This window comes from Kogia breviceps, chromosome 19, assembly GCF_026419965.1.
Source record: "Kogia breviceps isolate mKogBre1 chromosome 19, mKogBre1 haplotype 1, whole genome shotgun sequence".
NCBI lineage: Eukaryota > Metazoa > Chordata > Mammalia > Artiodactyla > Physeteridae > Kogia > Kogia breviceps.
The window spans coordinates 8882116-8904947 of NC_081328.1; the positions used below are offsets into that span (position 1 = coordinate 8882116).

General features: G+C 54.3%; 3 protein-coding genes and 1 long non-coding RNA gene across 11 annotated transcripts; 2 read left to right on the plus strand and 2 right to left on the minus strand.

The window, feature by feature from the left end:
- The first annotated feature begins 264 nt into the window (after positions 1-264).
- Positions 265-3278, plus strand: LOC136793270 (uncharacterized). Its single transcript, XR_010838326.1, has 3 exons — positions 265-349; positions 1275-1405; positions 3170-3278. It is a non-coding gene; the product is annotated as an uncharacterized lncRNA (long non-coding RNA).
- On the minus strand, positions 3144-12257 carry SLC16A13 (solute carrier family 16 member 13). Of its 2 annotated transcripts, XM_059048014.2 has the most exons (4): positions 11580-12257; positions 11285-11428; positions 9555-10292; positions 3144-8853 (listed from the first exon to the last, which is right to left on the minus strand). In XM_059048014.2, exons 1-4 carry the CDS (start codon positions 11776-11778, stop codon positions 8654-8656), a joined length of 1281 nt encoding a protein of 426 aa, XP_058903997.1. In that variant the 5' UTR covers positions 11779-12257; the 3' UTR covers positions 3144-8653. The 2 variants fall into 2 exon arrangements, with proteins under 2 accessions (XP_058903997.1, XP_066878103.1); XM_067022002.1 differs by lacking the exon at positions 11285-11428.
- Positions 5054-8362, plus strand: SLC16A11 (solute carrier family 16 member 11). 2 transcript variants are annotated; one of them, XM_067022001.1, is made up of 5 exons: positions 5054-5195; positions 5774-5981; positions 6232-6375; positions 6540-7307; positions 7395-8362. In XM_067022001.1, the coding sequence occupies exons 2-5, from the start codon at positions 5780-5782 to the stop codon at positions 7622-7624; spliced, it is 1344 nt and encodes a 447-aa protein (XP_066878102.1). In that variant the 5' UTR covers positions 5054-5195; positions 5774-5779; the 3' UTR covers positions 7625-8362. The 2 variants fall into 2 exon arrangements, with proteins under 2 accessions (XP_066878102.1, XP_058903996.1); XM_059048013.2 differs by lacking the exon at positions 5054-5195 and adding an exon at positions 5360-5531.
- Positions 12258-14375: 2118 nt separating the features above from the next.
- BCL6B (BCL6B transcription repressor) lies at positions 14376-20674 on the minus strand. 6 transcript variants are annotated; one of them, XM_059047965.2, is made up of 9 exons: positions 20161-20674; positions 19419-19609; positions 18975-19196; positions 18509-18865; positions 18064-18188; positions 17337-17501; positions 17116-17246; positions 16861-16998; positions 14376-16466 (listed from the first exon to the last, which is right to left on the minus strand). In XM_059047965.2, the coding sequence occupies exons 2-9, from the start codon at positions 19595-19597 to the stop codon at positions 16350-16352; spliced, it is 1434 nt and encodes a 477-aa protein (XP_058903948.1). In that variant the 5' UTR covers positions 19598-19609; positions 20161-20674; the 3' UTR covers positions 14376-16349. The 6 variants fall into 6 exon arrangements, with proteins under 6 accessions (XP_058903948.1, XP_066878105.1, XP_058903949.1 ...); XM_067022004.1 differs by having other exon boundaries at positions 20095-20210; XM_059047966.2 differs by lacking the exon at positions 17337-17501.
- Positions 20675-22832: the final 2158 nt, after the last annotated feature.

Consider the following 22832-nt stretch of genomic DNA (forward strand, 5'->3'; position numbering starts at 1 on the left):
AGTGGCCTTGGCCCCTCATTTAGACTTGCGGCCATCTGTGTTCCTGCCAAACCTAGTTCTGAAGTCTTCTTGGTAATTCTGAGTGTTACCCACCATCCTGTAATCATTCGTTTCTCTCCTTAGGTAAGTCCGAGTTGGTGCCTGTGGCTTACAACTAAGAACTTCGACATACATGTTGGGCAAAGTCCCAGAAGCAGAAAATGCTGGAATAAGACATATTTGGATATTTAAACACACAGACCAGGCTCCAAGACTTTAGCTAGGTGCTCCTTCACCATCCTGATCTCCTGTCCTGGAGACCGGGCTGTCCAGAGATATCCAAAAGCCAGAGGCTCCAGATCTTCAGCAGGTAGTGGGGCTGGGGAGGTGGGGGGGGGGGGTGACAGAGGGAAGGGATTGGGGACAGGACTGAAGAAGCACCAGAGACAAACTTGGTAGAGGGGCTAAGAGAGGAGTAATGTGGGGTTGGGACTTCTGTCCCATCCTCGGTCTTGGCCCCAACCTAGCTCCAGCCTCAGCTCTGTCTCACCTGTGCCAACTTCAAGCCCACCACCAGCCTCCCCCGGCCTCAGACTCAGCAACCACTTACCCAGTCCCAGCCCCAGCACAAGGTTCAGGGGACCTGGTTCGGTTCCACACTCAGGTGTGGTCATCCAAGCAAATTTGTTCCCTGCACATCATAAGCCCCGCTGTCCTGAGTGGGTGCCTTCCTCTTCCTGTTTCATGACCTACCCCCATTACAGGGTGGCTCAGCAGATGTGCTCCCCTGGCCTGAACCACAAGCCCCGACCTTTGTGTCCTTGGCCCCTTCCTGGGTCATGGTCTTCTTCCACTTGGAGGTCTATGCTGCCCTCCCATGGCTTGGTCTCGGGTGAGCTGGGATAGGAGAAGATTCTGGGAGGCGAGGGGTGAGAGGCAGCTGTATTAGACGCTTAGAAGCCCAAGATCAGCTGGGCCGAACACGCGAAAGCCTCATATTTTTGTGTACCTCAAATAGAGCCACGTTTCCTATGGGTGATGCCCTCCATCCTTGTCCGCCCCTTCCCTCCCATCCTTCTGCAGAGGGAGCCGCCAGTGGGTGTCCTCAGGCAATGGCTGGGCTCAGCTCAGGGATACCCAGAGGTTGCAGGCCCCAGAGGACCTAAGAACCTCTCCCAGGGGCTCCCAAGAGAAAGCCCCAGAGCAGTTTTAGAGTTCACAGACACACTCCCTGATCTCGTGGTCCCCAAAGCAAATTATGGACAGACCTTGCCCCTCTTGTCTAATCTCCCTAGACCCGACCTGGATCAGCATCTGCTTCTGGAGCTTTCTCTACGTGGGCAGACATTGCCAGTTTGGTCCGTCAGCAGCCACTTGTGATCTCGCCACATCTGATGGAGCGCGAGGCCCCGAGTCCACACGTTCAGTGAGTCCCGTGTTCAGTGTTTCTCTCATGCAGTGAGTTGTATTCACCTTTGGGTGTCAAAAATCCAGAGATCAATAATGCAAGTCCCACCTCTTGGGCCTCAGGGTGTAGGGGCAATGTAGGGGTGAGGGGTGGAGGGCAAAAAGGATGATGTCACTGCAGGCTGAGAAGTGGTCGGATGGGGTGAGTAGGCAGAGGGGGAGGCACCTAACGCAGATCAGTGGTTGGAATGACTTCTCAGAGGAGGCTTCTGCCCAGAGGAGGGCTTGGGAAGAAAAACTTAAATAATTTATCTCGTCACTTAAAGCGTAACTTTCCTATGAAGATACGCATCAACGATTATGAAGCAGGATGCAAAATTTTCAATGTAAAACAAGATAGTTCAAAGAAATGTCCCCTACACAAAAGGTCTGCACCCCAGACTCTCCTGACCCTTCTGATTCTGGTATGAGTCCTCTCCCCTCAGTGATCAGCTTCCAGTATTAGTGAATATTAGTGACTGCTGCAGCAGGGGAAATTTTGAGAAGAATCAGTCCCCGGGAAAACATCTAAATTCCTTGGCCTGGCCTTTCATGATGGGACCCTCTGCCCCAGCAGCTTCATCCTACATTATTCTCCTACATACTCCCTGTTCTCCACACAACGGCTATTTACAGCTCCCCAAACAATAAACAATGTGCCAAGCTCGTTCATGCCTTTGTGATTTTCCACAGGCAATTCCCTTTGCCTGGAATGCCCCTGCCCACACAGCCATATGGTAAACTCCTACTCATCCTTCAAGACCCAGCTCAAAGAACTCCTCTTCTGTGAAGCCTTCCCAGCAGGCCCAAGCAGAATGAGTCAGTTCCTCCCATGCACCACTCTATGGTGTCTGCGTCCCTTTCGTTGTGTTGAGATGTCTTTATTTCACTTTTTCTCTAATTTGATTGTGGGGGCTTGGAGGGGAGAGACTGTAGCATTCATAGTTGTATCCCTAGCCCTAAGCAGAGCATCTGGCATGGTAGGTGTCTATAAATATTTTGTATGAGGAAGCGAATGAACAAAACTTAATTTGACTCCTTTTCTTCTCATTTGTTTTTATTTATTTTATTTCCTTTTTAAAAAAAGTTTTTGGCCACACCCCACGTGGGATCTTAGTTCCCCAACCAGGGATTGAACCCACGCCTCCTGCATTGGAAGGCAGAGTCTTAACCACTGGACTGCGGGGGAAGTCCCCTCTCATTTGTTTTTTAGAGTTGAGATAGGGAGACCAGCATTTTCTCCTAAACTTTGGAGAATGCTAAGAAAACCACTCACCACTGAGAGAAAAAAATCCATTTAACCTCTCTTTGTAGCCATTCACGTCTTATAAAGCTGTGTAGTTCTACTGAGAACTCACCAGACCAATGTGGTTCTTTAACCTTGAGGCATCAGTAGGTGTAGCCAGTGGGGAAGGGGCAGGGGTGCAAGAGGGGCCGACATATATCATGTTCCAGGCACTGTTCTAAGTCCCTTATTCATACATGTATACACAGTGTCTCATTTTATTCCCATAGCAATCCTATCAGGTAGCTACTATTATTATCCCCATTTTAGAGATGAAGAAATCGAGGCACAGAGAGGTTGAATAACTTGCTTACAGTAATACAGCTAAGAAGTGGCAAAGATGGTCTTCAAACCCAGGAAGTCTAGCTTGGGAATTCATTCTCCCAACCTCACCGCTATATTTGCTTGTTGACTGAGAAAAACGCACAACCTAAAAGTTGAGAGTTATGTTTTATTCAGCAGACGAAACTGAGGACTTAAGCCCGGGACACAGTATGGCAGATAACTCAGAGATTGCTCCGAAGAGGCAAGGGGCGGAGCCAGGATATCCAGGAGTTTCTGCAACAAAGACCAGGTAGTCGGAACATCAAAAGATTACTGTTAATTAAAGAAAACCAGATAGCTTAAGGAATTTAGCACTTCTCCATGTATGGGAAAATGCAAGAGTCTGGGCTCACTGAAACCATTCCTTTGATAGGCACCTCGGCCATCTGGGGCCAGTATCCTGGGCTTTCTCATCCTGAGTCTCCTCAGGGTGCACTGCTTGGGGTGAAGGGCTGCAGTGTCTGATTGTTTGATAGGGGGCATCCTGTTTCCATCGCGAGTTCCGTCAGGGCTCACTGTTGGGGTGGCCGTAACGTGATGGCTTGATGGCTGCAATGTCCTTTGTTTACTCTACGGCAGGCAATATTTTTCATTCACAGCTCCATGAGCAAAAGATGTGTATAGTGGTAGTAAGTTTGGCTAAGAATACAGGGAACATGAGGTAGAAGATGAATGTGCCCTTTCGCAACCAATCACCCTAGCCCCAGGCTCTGGGTTGCCCTCTTGGTTCGTAAGTATCCTGTAAAGGTGCTCAGCGTCACTCCCAGACCCCGAGGACCCCGTCTCCTCTTCGACTGCCCTGCGTTTCTGCTTCACCATGGAGAGGGAGTGATTTGTGTCACTTGGCCTCATTCAGCTTGGAGCAGTCCTCACAGACCGTGTTGGGAAGTGGGCTCCCTGCCTTCCCCTCGGCTGAGGATATGCTGTCTCTGTCTCCCAGGTGCCTTTCACAACAGCACACCCAGCTAAGGAAACCGGTGAGCCCCCCGGCTGTGTGTGTCAGGGCTCCTGTACCCCATCCTGGCCATTTCAATCAGAGGGCATGACATATTCAAAAATTTAGGAGTGAGAAAAAGCTAGGAATGTCCATAGAGGCGGCTGATGGAAGGGTGTAGGAGAGAGGGCAGGGGGATGGGATGGAAACGTAGTCTACCTTTGATTGCGAAAGGCCTTATGCCCAAAGTAGAGAATTTTGTTGTTTTTTTTCCTCCTATAGGCAGTGGAGAGCCGTCGAAGGTGTTGTTAGGTTTACAGTTTCACTGATTAAGAAGCTGTTTTTCTTTTCTTTATTTGTAGAAACGTTCTCAACCATTAGGAAACACTGCCACCATGTGGCTTTTGGATGGTGCATACGCCAAACTGTAACTGCCAATTCCTCTGATGCTGTTGGAAAATTAAGCCAAAGAACACATCCCTTGATCACACAGCTGAGGTAAATTAATGGTAAACTTAATCCTAATGCAAAAAGGAAAGTTTTTCAAGAAATCAATACCTGGGTTCAATTATCGGATTTCTTAGCTTTGTTTGTAAAATTCTAATCTAAATCTTCAGAGATTCTGACCTCAAGAATCCTTTCTATTCTCAGTAACCCCTATCTCTGAATCATAAACTCCCTGGCTCTGCAAAGGCTCTACCATTTCCAGGTCAGTTTGGCATCAAACTGTCTCCAGGCCATTTCCCTCCATGGTGGCAGATTCTATTTCAGTCCTAGGTCTGTTCTTGTATCGTTCCGCAGTTGGACAGACCCCAATTCAAATATTTCCACCATTTTTTTTAAAAAGCTGAGTGATTTGGGCATGTCACCTAACCTCCCTAAGTTTCAGTTACTTCATCTGTAAAATGGGGAGAGCACCTTTTTCACAGGGTGATTGTGAAGATGAAAGATGACATGTGTACCTATCCCTGGCCCATCATAAGGAAGTCCTCTTCCTTCTTCTCCGTCCTTGAGGGCATATTATTGTTAAGCACGCAACAAACACTCCGTGGAGGTGATTTAACGTCCGAGGTTTTACCAGGTTCTCCAGCAAAGTTCCCTGAGAGCGAAACTACTCATCCCCTCAGGCTTTGGGAGGACCACCCTTATTTCCGTGCGTTGCCTACCGACGTTGGGCAGGCTGGAGATTGCGGTCCACGCGTCTCCCGGGTGTGCAGCCGGCGGCAGGTGCGTGGGCGTGGGTGTGGGCGTGGCGGCATTCATTCCACGCCCCTCCCTTCCCCGGGGTCGGGGGTGTAAGTGGATAATTCAGTCCCCGTGGGACTCGGCGTCTGGCCTCACCCGCGGCTCGGCGGATTGGCTGTCTCAGCTCGCCCCCGCCCTCCGTACCCCCCGCGTCCCAGGTGGCTCAGCCCCCCCTGTGGAGCTCTCTGTTTACCTTCAGAGCCCGTCCAAGTTGGGCTCCATCTCGACATTTGCTGCCTCTGGGGCCCCGCCCGCCCCGGAAGCAGGGAGAAAAGCGGGCCGAGCCCTTCCTCTCCCCGCACCGCCCGGAGAGGTCGGGTAAGGGAGACGGGTGTGTGGGAGGGGGAGTCTCAGGCCTGGGGGATCCGGCTGTCATCCCGTCCCGGGATCGCGCGAACCCGGGAGTTCTGTCCCTAGGCTCCTCCGCCTCCGTCCTGTCGTGCTCAGGGTGACGTGCCCACCCTGGGCAAAGAGCCAGAAGCTGGACCTCAGGGATGCCCAGGTCCCTAAAGGAGGCACAGACCTGGAGACTTCTCTCACAGGTGTTCCCCCTCCTCCAGGCGGTGATGACCCCCAAGCCAGCCGGACCCCCGGACGGGGGCTGGGGCTGGGTGGTGGCGGCCGCAGCCTTCGCGGTGAATGGGCTCTCCTACGGACTGTTACGCTCCCTGGGCCTCGCCCTCCCTGACCTCGCGGAGCATTTTGACCGAAGCGCTCAGGACACTGCGTGGGTCAGCGCCCTGGCCCTGGCCGTGCAGCAGGCAGCCAGTGAGGGGGGGCCCCCGAGGTGGGAGGCGGAAACCGGGGTGGAGGGGCCACGAGTGCAGTGGTGGGGGACCTAAGAAAGGTCGACCAGTGTACCTAAGTTCTAGAATATAGTGGGTCTTGAGGTCAAGGCGGAGGGGTTATTATATTAGGCAGGAGGAGAAGTTTAGGCCAGGCAAACAGCCAATGAGAAGTGCTGGAGCGAGTTTGGGGGTCCAGGAGCGTGTCTTCCGTTGACTCCGCCTCCTTCCAGGCCCAGTGGGCAGCGCCCTGAGCACCCGCTGGGGGGCGCGCCCCGTGGTGATGGTTGGGGGCGTCCTCACCTCGCTCGGCTTCGTCTTCTCGGCTTTCGCCCGCAGTCTGCTGCACCTCTACTTTGGCCTGGGCGTCCTTGCTGGTGAGGAGAGAGGGATTCCCGGGTTCTTCACGGGTGATGGTGGAGATGGGAGCGTGTCGGAGCTGGAGGCCGAGGGCGCGAGGGCCTCCTGCGAGCAGCCGAGCTGGGATGGTGGGGGCAGGAATCCCCGGCTCCTGTCCTCACCCGGTCCTATCCATTCGCAGGCTCCGGCTGGGCCCTGGTATTCGCCCCTGCCCTCGGGACCCTCTCCCGTTACTTCTCCCGCCGTCGAGTCTTGGCCGTGGGGCTGGCACTCACGGGCAACGGGGCCTCCTCGCTGCTTCTGGCGCCCGCCTTGCAGCTCCTCCTCGATAATTTCGGCTGGCGGGGCGCCCTGCTCCTTCTTGGCGCCATCACCCTCCACCTCACCCCCTGTGGTGCCCTGCTGCGACCCCTGGCGCTCCCTGGAGACCCCCTGGGCCCACCCCGAAGCCCACTAGCTGCCCTCGGCCTAGGTCTCTTCACACGCCGGGCCTTCTTAGTTTTTGCTCTAGGCACGGCCTTGGTGGGGGGCGGGTACTTCGTCCCCTACGTGCACCTGGCCCCTCACGCCTTAGATCGGGGCCTGGGGGCGTATGGGGCGGTGCTGGTGGTGGCGGTGGCTGCCGTGGGGGACGCGGGCGCCCGGCTGCTCTGCGGGTGGCTGGCGGACCAGGGTTGGGTGCCCCTCCCGCGGTTGCTGGCGATGTTCGGGGCCCTGACGGGGCTAGGGCTGCTGGCGGTGGGTCTGGTGCCGGTGGTGGGGAACGAGGAGAACTGGGGGGGCCCCCTGCTGGCCGCGGCCGGGGCCTACGGGCTGAGCGCCGGAAGTTACGCCCCGTTGGTTTTCGGCGTGCTGCCGGGGCTGGTGGGCATCGGAGGTGTGGTGCAGGCCACCGGGCTGGTGATGATGCTGATGAGCCTCGGGGGGCTTCTGGGCCCTCCCCTGTCAGGTAAGGGCCTGAGCCCGCAGATCCGCTCGCACCCCTTCTCTGCACCTGGGCACGGAGGCCTCTGAGTTCCTTTCCCCCTCCTCTCAGGCTTCCTAAGGGATGAGACAGGAGACTTCACCGCCTCTTTCCTCGTGTGCGGCTCTTTCATCCTCTCTGGCAGCTTCATCTACATGGGGCTGCCCAGTGCGCTGCCCTCCTGCCGTCCAGCCTCACATCCAGGCACCCCACCCCCTGAGAGGGGGGAGCTGCTCCCCGACCCTCAGGTTGCCCTGCTCCCCCCAGGAGGCCCTCACTCCACTCTGGACACCACTTGTTGACCATTTTCTTGTTTGAGACTGGCCCCCAATAAAGACTTTCTATCTGCTTCTCCTGCAAGCTCCAATTGTTAGGCAATCTAGGATGCTGCAAACATTCTACTTAAAATATCCAAAAAGCCTGATCGATAGGAACAGGATCCCCCTAAGCCATGCGAGGCAGGAAGGGTGTTTGTCCAGTCAGTCCATTTCTCTTTGCCCAAGTTCTTGCCAGTATAACAGGAAATCTTTGAGAAACTGTCTGCCTATCAGCTTCAGTTTGTTGGAGGAGGGGTGTGCTCATGGGTGCTAGCTGCCCCATCATCATTTCCCAGATAACTCTTTCCTGCATTTCAGTCTCCTTCTACTGGCCTGATGAAAACATAACAGACCCAGACTTCAGCTCTCTTAGCATTATCTCCTCTTCCCCAGCTAGCACCCACCGCATGTCCCTCACCATCTTCTTAACTTCTTTCCTAAGTTACAGGGGATAGTGGGAAAGAGGGAGGTCAGTGGGCAAGTAGGAGGAACTGTGGTCCAGAGAGCAGAGTCCAGGGTTAAATGCTCTGGGTTACCAGAGCTCCTGGATACCTCCCCTCCAGTCCCCAGCGTGACCCCATTCAGCCAACCCAGGCATATGGGCCCCAATTCTTTTTGAGGTTCTGATTATTGTCCGGTTTTCTTATTCAGTTTTCTCTCAGAGGGGCATCCCTCTTTCCCAAAGATCTGTCTTCAGGGAAGAAATGTAGGAGTAAAACATGTAAAACATGATAAGTCTCTTGGCCTTTGAGTTTGCACAGTCGATTCACAGCTCAGTGGAGCAGGCTGAACTCCTGGATCCTTCAGAAAAGGTTGTGCGAGCAAAGGAGAGATAAGACAAGATACAAAGGGTTGGCACACACACATCGCAGGAGCCCCAGGCCTGCTCTGGGGGCGGGGAGGCAGATAACGATGCTTAAGGCACTGTGGTTCTGTGGGTGCCAAGATGGGGCAGGAGAAGACTTGGAGCCAACAACCCCTGGGTTTCTGGGTCTGACTGCCCCTTCTTGGAGTTCAGTCCTCTCCCAGCCCCTCCCTGGGCAGGGGGACTTTGGTATCCATTGCCTCTGTTACAGGGTCCTGGGGCTTGGAGGTAGGAGCTGAGAAGCAGAAGAAGTGGGGCAGGGTGATGAGGACTCCACTCCCTGCAAGAAGGAAGGCCCCAGCCACCACAAAAGAAGCTGTGTAGGTGCCTGTCACATCCCGGAGGTAGCCTAGATTCAAGAGAGAAAAAGAATACACATGGGTGATCTGTTTCCTGGGACTCAGACACATTTTGGGGTGGAGGGAAGAAAATAATCCTTAACCCATCATCTTGGAAGAGTTAGAACTCTCAAGGTAGGACTGGATGAGCTTGAGAACTCAGGCTTCCCTAGGGGCCTCAAAAGGCCATTTCAACCACCTTCCTGCTTTCAGAAAGGATCTCTGAACCAGCCAGTGGGGATTTGGGGACCCAGATGGAGTCAGGCACTCTTGTGCCTTTCTTTCCAGTAGCTGTGGCCTTCCCTTCCATGCCTTCAGTTAATAGTTAAGAGGAGAATGTTAAGGGCCTGAAGGTTCTGGTATCAGGAGCCTGGAGAACTTTGACCAGATGGCTCAGACCCCTGGCCTGGAGCCCAGTGGGCCAAGGGAAAAGGCAGACGCTGGCATGTCATGTCTGGCCGGGTCTGACCGGGTTCTCTGAAAACCCCAACTGTAGGTACCCTGCCAAGGGTGCCACATAGGTCCTCTTAATCTTTCCACAGCCCCAATTTCTTTGCACTTTGGACCCATTTCAGGGCTGCTGTGATTGACCATGCAGGCTGTGTATGTACCATACCAGAGGGCAGTAGTCACATACACTGTAATGTCAATTCCCTCCCTGAATGGTATGACGTGGCAGCCCGCACCCACCTGGAAATCCCAGTCCCCTTACCTGATAGAGGAGCCCCCAGCAGCCCCCCGATGCTTTCTACCATCTGCACCAGTCCCAGGCCACAGTATATCTTTCCAGTTCCCACCAGCTCAGGCAGCACGGAGAAGGCCACTGGGGTCAGGGCCCCTGATGTGAAGCCATAGGCCACAGTCAGAGTGACCAGGGCTGTGGGAGCCTGAGCCACAGGGTACAGGGCCAGTATCACCCCAGTCATGGTGGTCCAGAGCATCAGGAGTCTTGCCACAGGCCCTGGGACTGCATCCCCTAGCCACCCAGAAGCCACACGCCCCACAGGGTCAGAAATAGCCGCCACTGAGAGTAGGAAGGCAGCAGGCAGTGGGTCCCAATCTAGGTCCCGAAGATGGGCCACCAGGTGCACGTAGGGAATGAAGTAGCCAGTGTTGATCAGGGTGAGGGCAATGGTGTAACGGAGGAAGGGGCCGTGATGGAGAAGGTTGGCAAGTTGGGCCCCAGGGCCACCCACGACAGGGTCCTCAGCCAGGGAGAGTGGGCGGAGAAGAGCACCACAGGCCACCAAGTGGAGGGAGAGGGAAGACACCAGCAGCAGGGCCCCCCGCCAGGCGTACTGGCTGAGCAGCCATTGGAAGAGTGGAGCAAAAGCAAAGGAGGAGAGGCCCACGCCCGTCAGTGCCAGCCCAGTGGCCAGGGATCGCCGACGAGAGAAGTAACGGGACAGGCAGGCCAAGGTGGGAGCGAAGGTCAAGGCCCAGCCAGATCCTGCGAAAAAGGAAGAAGTGGGGGTTGAGGGACCCTTAAGGAGCTCAGGGCACACCATCTCCCCAACACTGCCCAGCAGCAGAATGTAGCACAGGCATAAATTACAATCCTAGCTTGATACTTTCTAGCTGTATGACCTTGTCTATTTACTTAATCTCCTAGCCTCAAACTCATCTGAAAAATGGGGGTAATATACTTTATGGGACTCTGGAATGTTTGCAAAGTAACTACCATAGAACTCTGGAGTTAGCCCTGGGCTCTACCATTTCTGGTTGTGTGAACTTCACTTGTGAAGTTGCATAAGCTTAAAACCTATCCTCATCTGTAAATAGGATAATGATATCTGTTTCACAGCTTCCACATCTGACACAATTTTACAGTAATTCTTCCTTTTACACTCCAGTCCCACTAACCCTGGGCTTGCATCTTTGAATTTCCTGATTTCTCCTAACCTGTCTATCACTTCAGTCACCTCTCTTAAGAATCCCCTTCAGGGGGACTTCGCTGGTGGTGCAGTGGTTAAGAATCCGCCTGCCAATGCAGGGGACACGGGTGCGAGCCCTGGTCTGAGAAGGAGCAAGGGCCACGGAGCAACTGAGCCCGTGGGCCACAACTACTGAGCCTGCGCTCTAGAGCCCGTGAGCCACAACTACAGATCCCACATGCCACAAATACTGAAGCCCGCGCGCCTAGAGCCCGTGCTCCACAACAAGAGAAGTCACTGCCAAGAGAAGCCCATTGCACCACAACGAAGAGTAGCCCCCACTCGCTGCAGCTAGAGAAAGCCCACGTGCAGCAACGAAGACCCAACGCAGCCATAAGTAAATAAATAAACCGATGTAAAAAAAAAATTGCCTTCTGGGCACAGGTACCAGCCAAAACTTTCTCTCAGCGTCTCCCTAAGCCTTTTGGAAGGAGCAGGAAGAAGGTAAAAGTCCAGAGGCCAAAAAGACTCAGGCTTTTGACTTGCTCGCCCTTGCCCAGGGTCTCACCTGAGAGCAGCCCAATACTCAGGTACAGGTGGGTCAAGGAGGTAGCAAAGGCGGCGAGCAGCATCCCCAACGCAGCCAAGATGCCCCCAGCCATCACCACAGGCCTGGGCCCGAACTTGGTGCTCAGCGCACTGCCCACTGGGCCTGGAGAAGAGGAAGGGTTCTGAGAGAAGATCTCAGGCGTCCTTCTCCGGCACTGACCCCACCCCCACCATCTCCTTTACCGTCCCCGCATCTCCTCTCCCTTCAGAGGGTCCGAGGGTCACAGGACTCTGGACCCAGGCGCAGCACTCACTCCCGAACTGCTGCACCGCGATTCCTATGGAGGCGATCCAGGAGACGCGCGCTGCCGGCTCCTCAAACGCAGCCACAAACTCCACAAAGAAGACGCCGAAGGAGCGGAGCACTCCGAACACCAGCGCCGACTGGAAGAACGCTGAGAGCACCACCATCCACCCCCAGCCCCCGTCGGGGGGCTCGGCCCTAAGTGCCATCTGGGAGGTAACAGGGCTGCCGCCTTAAGCCCCTTCCGGAGCAGGGCTCAGGACGTTCCACCTCTGCCCACCCACCCAGCCGGACCACTCGCAGCCGAGCGGGGAGGAGAGGATGGTAGAGAGGAAAGTACCAACGAGGGCTTGAAAGCTGCAGAGAGGCTGCGTGAGGCGCCTGCGCCTTTCCCCTAGCAGGGGCGATATAGGTAGGGAGACCAGGCGGGCGCTTGCCCCTGCGCTCAGCGCCGGGGGGCGTGGCTCCGCCAGCCGTGAGTCGAGGCCTGGGCGGGACAGACGGAGGAGAGGGCTGACTTTCGGTCTAGGAGCCAGGGGGCAGCACTGAGTTTGGGCCCCATCCCTGAGGTCTCCGGGTGGATTATCTATTTTATCACTGGAAGTGTCTGCACCTGGCCAGCCCGACCAACATCCCTGTCTGTAGCTCACCAATGAGAACGCGGGACTCCTCAGAAGGGGGCGGAGCCAGAAGGGCAGGGCGGGGTTTAGAACCTGTTCTGTTCTGGGGCAGTGAGTGGGGCGCAGGCGTGAGGAGGGGACTTTAGGAGGCTAAATAGACGGGCCCTAGGTGACCCAGGAACCAACCAGGAGGCAGCTTCGGTCTCCTGTCCAACTAGCGGGCCAATTCGACCAGATTTCAGCACGGAGATGCGCACGTAAGGAGTCCGTGGGCGTTGGTAGTGGGTAAACTGGTTCAGGAGAGGAAAACACATACTTGCTTGATGAGGGGCCCAGGAGCTGAAAAGCGGGGCGGGGGTGGGGTGGGAGGTACGGAGGGATTATGAGATAAGGTAAAATACCTGGCCAAGCGCCTGAGGCCACTAGAATCTAGATGCCTGGATTCCTGAGTGGGTTCAGAGGCCAAGGAAAGAGAGAGGGGATTGGGCTGTTGGACTCCTGGCGTTGGTTTCTGTATTGGGAACTCGTTCCTATCCTTTCTGTTCCCACTAACAGGAAACCTACGGGTCACAGAGACCAAAAATAACTGGGGAGAGGAAGTGTAGCTCTGAGCTCACTCAGAGCCCCACCAGCCCTCGTCTTCAGTGGGGCTGGAACATTTTCCTCTGCCCTCTAGTAACAACCACTTCCTAATCACAGCTTTTGATCTCATGATGCCATAGACTGGAGACAAGCCATGACCACTGGCGCAATCAGCCCCTCCTACCCAACCAGTACCCAGTTCCTCCAGCCTTATAGAGCACTAATGACTTGGCTTCAAGATCCTTAGGACACTGACCTTGAAATTGGAACTCAAGGGGTCATACCCAGACAAGTGGGGCTGCTGTGGGGAGGGAGGCTGTGTAATTTTAAAAAGCATATTGAGCCATATTCTTTTATACGTGGGAAATAAAAGTAATCATACCCAAGAAGCTTTTTTTTTTTTTTAAAGTGGAGTCAGAACTTTGGCTGGTGGGGACTATACCAAAGATGTAGAAATTGGTGTGGCTGTATAACAGAGTGGTTAAGAGTGCAGTCTTTAGAATCAAATCATAGTTCCAATCCTGGCTTCATCACTTCTTAACTTGGCCAAGACATTGAACCTCTCAGCTGGTTTCGCTACTTGTAAACTGGGGCTGATAATAGTACCTACTTTTAGGGTTGTCAGAGGAGTTGAATTAGAAAATCTATACATTAAACTGTTTAGTTTAGGGCCTGACATGTAGCAGGAGTTAAGTAATATTAGCTGGTCTTATTTTATTTTAAGCTGGTTTTATTTTATTTTAAGCTGGTCTTATTTTAAACAGGGGATAAGCTGCAGTGGGAGGGGAAGGAAAGTTTTAGTTTAGTTTCTTTGTTTTGTGCTTAAAAAAAAAAATCTAACCCAGGTCATGGGTTTTAAAAGATTAAGAAGCACAACCACAAACTGTAAATGTTGGAAGGAACTTATTCCTTCCATGCTAATGGACTTATTTCATGGATGAGGAATTTAAGTCCAAAAGGAATTTAAGTCCAAACTTTAAGTCCACTTATCAGAATTGTGACCCCTTAACAAGGGGTCAAGGGGTCAAGAACAAGGCTGTGCACCCATGACACACACAGGACAGGGGAAAGGGTGGGAGAGAAGCGTGTACTAGGCACTGGGTGGATTCCAAGACACCATTGCTGGGGGAGGGGTAGAACTGGCACGGTGGCTCTAACCACACAGCCTTCTCACTGCCACCTCCAGCTCCTATTGTCCTTACAGCACCCAAGTCTTATCCGTTTTTCGGTGGTGGTGGTGGTGGTAGAGGGTGTCCAGGCATTAAGTTCCCCTGCACAGATGCATCCCCCAACATGTTGGTATTATTAGTGGCTTCCTGGTTTCTCCCTGCTGCCTCCACACCTCAGGCAGGAAGTGACTTCAGAGCAGTAGGATGCAGGTGGCTCCGGAGAAGCTTCATGAAGTCACTGGTTCCTACACAATGAGCCGGAAGGCAAGGGCAGGGAAGGGGAGAACAAGGGCCACTTAAAATGTCTGGTGGGATGGGACAGTGGGATGGGCACAGAATCCAAGATGGTATCCAGGAAGGATAGGATACCCTCTTTCCCCAGCTTCAGAACCCTCAGTCCCCAGATCCCCACAGGCAAGAACCCAGGACACAACAGGCAGCACAGAGAGGCTTCTTTATTCCATGATTCTGATCTTGCAAGATCTAACATCTCCACCCCTTGGCACTCTCCACCTGCCCATCCAATCTGGTAAAAAAAAAAAAAAATCATGGTTCCTTCTCAGCTCTCTCCTCTGCTTTCCCTACCTCCTTCAGTTCTGCAGTGGGGAGTAAGAGGCAAAGAGGGAGAAGAGTAGCTCTCTCACCAGTCCCCAAGTGACAGCCACTAGTACTGACCTGTCTTGAGGAACCTCCACCCTGCAAATTCAAAGTGCTTTTTAACTTCCACCCCATGTCCCTAATCCCCCAGGGCAACAGGGGCAGGACTGTAAATCAAGGCTTCAGAGTATCATCTAACACTCCAGACATTCCACACAGTTAAGAAGCAACCCATTCCTAACCTTCTACCTACTTGGCCTACACCAGAGACTTTGCCCCTCAACCAACCTCTTAATCCTACCTGGATACTTGGTCAACTAGAGGGTCCATCAGTCAGTCTTTGAAATCTTCTAAATCTCTAATCCCAACAGTAATCCCGATCATAATCCCAAACTACAGAAAATCCATAGTGGAACTCAACCCCTTTTCTCTCCCTGTGGAAGGTTCTAGTGCTTTCACTGGTTCCAGACAGGAATGCAGTGACAGGAAGACCAGGTCACAGACCCAGCTTTTCTAAGGTAAGAAAGTTACCAAGCAGCTGTGACTTCTAGAGGCAAAGAAATTTCTGGAATCTGGACACTTGCCAGAAGATGTCCGAAAACCTACTAAAGGAAGAAGAGGTTCATCTCAGGTAGAACCCCAAGGAACAGTCAAACCCAGACACCTCTGCAGTAAAGGACGGGTCATACTCTTTACTGTTTAGTCAAGATAAAGGGTTTCACAATTCTCCCCTAGGTCATAACATTCTTAGAGACAGGGCAGAGTCAGAAAAGATTGCATCATCTCTGGTGAGGAATTGCAGATCTCTCCTGCATGGAGGGATGAACTCAGTGCTAAGAACAGGCCCTAGTGGGAGGATTGTGGGCCCAACTCAAGCTCCTGGGTGAGTTCTATCAAACAGACACAGTGGAGCCAAACCTAGGTGACCAGACGAATGGGACAGTCAGGAACATAAGAGAAAAGCCTCTGTAATCATCCCCCCAGTTCCAAGACTGACAAAGGCCCCACACTCACTGCCTCTAGGAGGTACTTATTACCTCTACTTCAGGCTCACCATAGGTTCCTGTAACCCTTGAAGAACAGCAAAAGTCTATATCCAGTGCTGGCCTGCTAGAAAACCTACAACATCCAGAATACCAGAGAGGGTTCCTGACCCAATTCCGTAAACCCACATGTTCCCAGAGCTGCCCTGGAACAAATAAAGTTTCCAGACCTAGAATTGGAGGGGTAGGACACAGAGAACCCCTTTCCCCATTGGAAACAAACCAACAAGCAAATAGGAAAAGAACAACTCTAAAGATAAAAGTTATGACAATAATAATAGAAAACACTCATGCCAAAGGAGGCAGCCAAGTGCTAATCTCTGCCGGCAGAGCCATGACCTCACATTCTGTGTTTCAGGTCACTTTTGATGACACCTGTGGAAGAGGGACATGGGAAAGGCAATAGAATGAAGGCCCTGGTGCCACCCAAAGGCCTCAATAAATTATATTTACAGATAAACCGAATGAGATGGGGGCTGCAGGTGGAAACCAGGCCCCCAGTCTCTCCCCTCCTCCAGCTCCTAGCTTGTTCTCTCCTCAGAAACAATTTTGATCGTGGGGAAGAGGTTTTGACCAGCAAAACAAAGGCAGATCAAGCTGGGATCTACCACCCCTGCTCTCCCCAGTGAGAAATTAAAGTGGTGGCCAGTCGCTGACATCGAGGGGCCTTGCACACCCCTATGCCCAAGCCTGACAGCGAACCCAGGCGTGAGCCGCAGCTTTCCTGTCTTCCAGGAAGGGAGGGAGTGGGGCCTGGGCAGGCGCTCAGCTACGGCCCCCCCAAAATGTGGTAGTGCACTTTGGTGTTGGTAGCAGTTCCGTGTTTCTGGCGCAGATGCAGCCGAAGTTGACTCTTGTGCCGGAAATGCAGACTGCAGGGGTCGCACTGTCGGAGGACAGCTGAGTCAGGTCCCTCCGCAACCACGACCACCTTTTAGGTGTTGAGGAAGGGAGAACCGCCCAGCACTCTACCTTAGAGAAGCTCTTTAGTCCCTACATGCTCCCAAATCCTCAGGGGAAGGCCTAGGAGCTACGCCCCGCCCTCTTCAGCAAAGCTTTCTCCATCCGTCAGCTCCTCCTCTCCAGGAGGGTAGCGCCCCGTCCGGGAGCCTAACTTCTATACCCGCCACCCCTACCCTCGGCCCCCGCCCCTTACTCACAAGGACACCGCCCACCTCGAAGAGGTCTAGAACCGCCGGGCCGGCTCCTTTCAGAGCTCCGCTCCTCGGTAAACGGAAGGTAATTCCAAGGCTTTGGGCCAAGCCAGGTCGGGTACTCACGTGGTAAGGCTTCTCTCCCGTGTGGATGCGAACGTGGCTCTTGAGGGTCTGTAGGTGGCGGAAGCGCGTCCCGCAGGTGGGGCAAGGATAGGGCTTCTCCCCGGTGTGGATCAGCACGTGCGCGCGCAGATGCGCTACCTGGAGAGGAGGGGACCTCAGACCGCGCCAGTGGGAGGGACAGAACCCTCCCCATTCGACCCACCTCGCCCTCTTGGAAATTTGCCTGCGAGCCGTCTCTGAAAACTGGCGCCGTACCTGCACAAAGCGCGAGCCGCACGTCTCACACTTATAGGGCTTCTCTCCCGAATGGATGCGGCTATGCGTTTTCAGGTTAGCCGGCCGGTTAAAGCGGGCTCCGCAGACGGAGCAGTGGTAGGGCTTTTCCCCTGGAGGTAGGGAGGAAGGGAGGTCAGGGACTCTACCAGAGGACGGCTGTGGGCACCAAGGCCAGGGCCCTCTCCCTGCTCCTCCCCTACCTGTGTGCACCGTGCGGTGACTGGCCAGGTTGCCCTTATAGCGGAAGGCAGACCGGCAGAGCTGACACTTGTAGGGCTTATCCTCATCCCCAGGAGCCAAGGGGTCCAGCCCCGATGAGCACCCAGCCACAGCCTCACAGCTCTGGCAGCTGAAAAATTCACTTCCTGGGAAGGGTGGGGGGTAATGACAATACCAGTGAATCCTCAAACCACATGGTAGCGGGTTTTCTTTTTCCCAATTTACTGTTAAGGCTTCCGGGGCTCATTTGACTTGCTTGGGGTCACATGGTTATTGAGAGGACAAGCCAAGATCTGACTCCATGTCTGTCTGATTCCAGAGTACTCTGCTAATCACTCCAATAGCAGTGGTGGTAGGTGGAGGCCCCTATTCGTGGGTGGAAGTTTCTGTTTCTCTCTCCTCTCTTGCACCACTCTGGATGACAGCTTGCCAGAGAGGCCTTGCCAAGCCCTGGGCTGACCACTCAGGCCTGGATGGGAATAGGCCAGAAGTTCCCAAACAGTGCTGCTCACTGGAAGCTTTAAAAAGTACTGATGCCAGGCTCCCACCTGCAGACTTTCTGATCTATGGGGTGTGACCTGGGTAATGGGATTTTTATAAAGCTCCCTAGGTGATTCTAATTTGCAGGAAATGGACTGGGCCTTTTAAACTGGCCTTGAGCAGCCATGGGAGAAAATCCAAGAAGGGGGTAGAAGGAGAGGCTCTTACCTGGTGGTGGATGAGCCCGCCCAGAGGGTGACCCATTGGTCTCTGGAGCCCGGGGTGTGAGGAGATGGGGAGTATTGACTGGAGCCCCACATCTGAACTGTACAGTGGCAGCAGTTGGAGAGAGCCTAGGCAGATGTCAAGGCCCGGAGAAAAGGGTTAGGAGAGATTATATGGCGGCGGTGGTGGTGGGGTTCTCCCCTGGAAGACTTGTTGCCATAGGCCTACCCTCTGGAGGTGAGCCACTATGGACCAATGTGCCACATCCAATTTCACTGCCCAAGTCCCACCCTACAGAGTAAGCCTGACCTCTGGCCAACTCCCTAAGGTGAGCTGGTGTCTCTGAAGCCCACTCCTTCACTCCCTGTTCCTGACCACCCAGGCCCAATGGCTGTGCCTCTGAGCTGAGGCTGCCTCTACAAATTCTGGGAGGTTCCAGTTTCTGTACCTGCTCTGTGGACCGGAAATGGGTCCTTCTTCACTGCTGCTGCTGCTGCTGCTGCTGGAAGCCTCATCTCCACCGGGGAGCCGGGCCTGGGAGCAAAGTTGACCAGAACTCCTCTCCCCTGCCAGGCTCCCTGCTTGGGAGGCCTGAGAGTTTAGCACGATGAACTTGTACTTTTTCCAGTTGCAGGCCTTGGGGTCTGGGCTGCCTGGACTGGGGGGCCCTTGACTGCAGCTGCGAGACTCAGTAGGTGGGTCTGGGTGCCCTTCGGAGCGCCTGGGACTGCCTGGCGGAGGGGCCGTTGGGGGCGTGGGGGGTTCTGCCTCCAGGGGCCGCAGGGAGATGCCCAGAGGTTCATAGCTGAGAAAAGTGCGATGGACATTAGTGCTATTTCCTAATCTTGGCCTTTGCCCTTGACACCTGGGATGCCACTTCACCCATGAGGAACACCGAGTTGGAGCTCCCTCACCTGGCCTGGATGAAGCGGTGGCATGCCTGGACCACGTGTTCCATCTGCAAGTAGGTGGCAGCCGCAAGGACGGCTGGTGCAGTGGCCGGAGAGAGGCGTAGGCGCGAAGTGTACATGAAGTCCAGAAGAGGAGCGAAGCCTCCGGCTTCGGGGCCCCCGGGCAGGGAGAGCACGTCTACCCCCACTCCTGCACGGCCTCGGAAAATTGAATAGAAGAAGCCACTGGAGAGAGGGAAGATAGGTCATGTTAGGGGCTGGGGAACCAAGGGAGACACGCGCCCCTGTACAAAGCCCCGCCTCCCCCACTCTCACCCCGCCCTCAATTCGCGGACGCCCCGCCTCCTGCTTCTGGAAGGCTTGGCTTTCGGGTTCCCTCCCAAAGACCTTCGGGCTCCGCCCCTTTTCCATTTGGTCCTACCCCACCCCCTGAGCCACCCCTCGAACCTGCAGGCGATAAGAACTGCCTTGTGAGCTCGAAGGGGTTGCCCGCCAACCAGCAGCGTGACGTCAGTGAGGATCCCGCGCAGGCGCAGCTCATTCAGGTTGCCGAGCACGTCGGAGGAGTGGCGAGTGAACTCGCGGACGTAGCCCAGCGTTCCCTCCGGGGCAGCGGTGGAACCCATAGCGACGCAGGCCTGCGGGTGCCAAGGAGAGGGCTCTGGGATCCAGGCCGTCCTAAGACGCCTGCCCTTCCGCAGTTTGCCTCTTCCTGCTGAGGTGCAGCTGGAGCCAAGCCCCCGGCCCCGGCTCACGCAGCCTCTCTTAATTCATCGTGTTCTTTCTGCCCTCAACCACAGCATCGCTCGCTTTCCTCCTCTTGATTCCACAGCGCTTGGAGCGAGTTGAAGGTTCCCACACCGCGGCGTCGATGGCAAGTGTGAGGAATCCGGCCCGCAGCGCCCTTACTTAGACTCCCAGTGCCCTTCCAGCACCCCCATTTCCCCTCATGCCCTACCGCGCGCCTGGTCTCAGGAGTCCGATCCTGCCTGGAGACCCCAGATGACCTGTGGTCCACACCCCCCCAAATCCCAATCGAAGCTCCCTTCCCCGAATCACGAAATTCCATTCTCTAGTCCCGGATCCCTAGTTTAGCTCAATTTCTGGGCCTCGGTCTTCTTACCATCAACAAGCCCCAACCCTCTTAGGGGGACCCAGGAGTCTGGCTCCCTCAGTCTCTGGTTCTTACCCCCGTCCTGCAGGGGCTTCAGCTTTCTTCTCAAGGGGGGCGGGGTCTCTCTCCCCTCTTGGCTTCGGCTCCTTTATCTGGCCGGGATGTCGGGGGCGGGGGTGGAGGTGGGGTGAACGCCTGGGTCTGTATCCTTCCTTCCTCCCTCGCTCTCCAGATGGCGAACCCGGGGCGGGGTCTCCGGCTCCAGGGCGGGACCTCAGAAACACTGGGTGGTCGTAACGTAAGGGGTCTTGGGCCACTGAAAGTGGAACTGAGGATGGGACATTGGAATTGGGGAGGAGGTTGGGGCTATTGAGATTGGAAATATGGGTGACCTGGGTCGTCGGGGGGCCTGGGACAGCGACAAGTGGTGTGTTGGCTTTAGGAAGGAGCCTGTTACATGAGAGTGAATACAGCAGAACTCCCCCTTCCAGTGTACGGTATTAAGGGAGATAAAGGGGAGCTCAAAGAGGAACCAGGTTTGGGGAGGTGATAGTGGGCTCCCGTGGGGTCTCAGACAGCGGGAGGGTGTGGTCATTCAACAGGCTCCTCTAGCGGGGCCTGCAAAAGAGGGGCTCTGACCGGGCGCGGTAGGGAGGGGGCGGATATGATTTCTAGTTCGTTTCCTTCCATTGTCCTGCGACCGGACGGCTCCGCCAGCTGCTTCCCCTCGAGGAGGTGGGGAAAGCCCCTGGTGGGGGCCGAGAGACGACGCTCAGGAGACCTAGGGTCCGGTCTTTCGCTCCCGACTCTCTTTTGAATCCTTTTAGGGATCCAGCGAGACAGACTCCCGCCCAAAGCCCTTTCGCCCTCCCCCAGTCCCAGATCTTTAGGGCCTCGGGCATCCGCCCGTCGGCTACGCTTGGAGGCTGGCGGGACGCCGGGGTCCAGCGCGGCAAGTAGGCAAAGCTCGGCAATGTTTGGCTCCTTCCACGAGGGGGCGGACGAGCACTAGCCTCGCCTCGCCCGTCTTCTCCACTCGGCTGGGGGTCCACTCAAACGGGGGCGCAGGATCGATTAGGTCTGAGCGGCTGAAACCTTCGTTCTCCCCCTCTTTGCTCTGGTTTATTTTGTCCAGGGGACTAGGGTTGGGCGGAGGGAGGGGGAGTTAGGCGGCAGAGGGGACTTTCCTCCGAGGATGGGTTTCCTATCTGGGGTGAGAAATCCGCGGGCTTTGGGAACAAGGGAAATGAGTGGGGCAAGGAACGAGATCTGAGTCCTGGGAGCCCAGGGTTTCTTTTCTTATTAAGCTAGATACTATTATCCGTCTTTAGAGGTGAATTTTTAGTGAACATTAATATGAAAGTTGGGTGCAGTGAACAGACAGAGAGGAAACAGGGAGGGTCTCAGGGTAAAAGAAGGGAGAGAGGGCAGGAGGGGCTGATAACCCCAATTTAAGTCCCTGATCTGGAAGATAAGCACGGGTCACACCCTCGTATTTTTGTTTGGGGAGACGTTGCTGGGGCAAGGTTCATTTGGAGAAGGGGGGCAAGAGCTGAGTTCAGCTGCAAAGCAGGACTTGCATTTGGGCTCAGGAAAGTCTACCGTTGCCCAGTAATGACTGACCATTATCCGTGGAGCTGCATATTTAGGCCTGGGGCCCTCCCCTTCAGATGTGAGGGTGTCTTTATTTGGGTGCAGGAAAGAACTGCTGAGAAACTGGGAATGGGGAACCACTGGGGATTCAGGGCGGTGGGGTGGCTTTTGCAAATGAGGGTTACTTTGGTCTCTGCCCAGCTGGAGGTGGGAGTTAGACTGGGGGCTCCCTTTGGTATCAGGATGGAGTTACTTTTGTGTTGTCTGGTCAATTTGTCAATTGTGGGGTGCATGTTTACTATGGGGTGTTGAGTTAGTTTGATTGTTCTGGGCCCTGAAGGCTGCATTCAGGGTTGAGGGCCAGTAGTAAGTCTGAGGTATGGAGCTGATTTTGAAGCTACATTAGTTCTAGGGATTCTGACACCCTCAATTTGGAGTTTGTCATCTTGGAATATCAGGGGAACCTGCTAGGTGCTTTTCGGAGGTGGATGAAGATTTTGTTTTGGGGATTCATAGTCATTGGTGTCTGTGGACAATCTGATTTCAAGTAGAGTAATCATGCTGGTTTGGGGGTGCAGTCTGTTTTGGGGGTGCCAGATAAGTTTTGAGGTTCAGATTATATTGGGGGGGACATGAAATTCAATTGGGGGTTTTTATTAGCTTGAGGTGGAACGTAATAGGAAGCTGGGAGCAAGTTTGAAGGCCTTCTGTGATTGTGGGTCCTTGCCGGGGAGCAAAGCTTTATATTTGAAAGTTGTGCAAACTTCTTTTGAGGAGGGGGACATTTCCGTGTATGCACTGAGAGCCAGGAGGCTTTTTCCAGGGGGAGAAACAAGGTGAGGGCCCAGGGTAGGAGACTAAAGTTTGGGGGTATCCTTATTTTGGGGTGTTTTGCCACTCTTTGGGTGCATTTGGTGTAACTGAGTGATGGATCATGAGGTGAGATTGATTTTAGGGTTCACTTAATTTGGAGCACGATGCTGCTTTGGGATGTCCTTTGCTTATAGCTCCCGCTCACCCCAGATTCTAGAAGTCTCTTTCTTTAGTGAACCTCCAAATATTCCCAGGATTTGAAGGACGAAATTTGGAAAGGGAGTGTATCTCCCCTTATTTCTATGTGGCCTGGATAGATCTGAGGGAGAAAAGGTGGTTTC

What these genes read in the sequence shown, in the direction of transcription:
- BCL6B (XM_067022003.1), bottom strand. An exon ending in GCAGTTCTTATCGCCTGCAG is followed by an intron (nt 19,197 to 19,418) that starts GTTCGAGGGGTG and finishes CCCTCTCTCCAG; the next exon opens with TGGCTTCTTCTATTCAATTT. An exon ending in GCGGCTCGCGCTTTGTGCAG is followed by an intron (nt 16,999 to 17,115) that starts GTACGGCGCCAG and finishes CCTCCTCTCCAG; the next exon opens with GTAGCGCATCTGCGCGCGCA.
- SLC16A11 (XM_067022001.1), top strand. Translation starts at nt 5,780, where the DNA reads ATGACCCCCAAGCCAGCCGGACCCCCGGACGGGGGCTGGGGCTGGGTG. An exon ending in GGCCGTGCAGCAGGCAGCCA is followed by an intron (nt 5,982 to 6,231) that starts GTGAGGGGGGGC and finishes GCCTCCTTCCAG; the next exon opens with GCCCAGTGGGCAGCGCCCTG. An exon ending in TCTGGGCCCTCCCCTGTCAG is followed by an intron (nt 7,308 to 7,394) that starts GTAAGGGCCTGA and finishes CCCTCCTCTCAG; the next exon opens with GCTTCCTAAGGGATGAGACA.
- SLC16A13 (XM_059048014.2), bottom strand. Translation starts at nt 11,778, where the DNA reads ATGGCACTTAGGGCCGAGCCCCCCGACGGGGGCTGGGGGTGGATGGTG. An exon ending in CGCGGTGCAGCAGTTCGGGA is followed by an intron (nt 11,429 to 11,579) that starts GTGAGTGCTGCG and finishes CCTCTTCTCCAG; the next exon opens with GCCCAGTGGGCAGTGCGCTG. An exon ending in GCTGGGGGCTCCTCTATCAG is followed by an intron (nt 8,854 to 9,554) that starts GTAAGGGGACTG and finishes TCTTGAATCTAG; the next exon opens with GCTACCTCCGGGATGTGACA.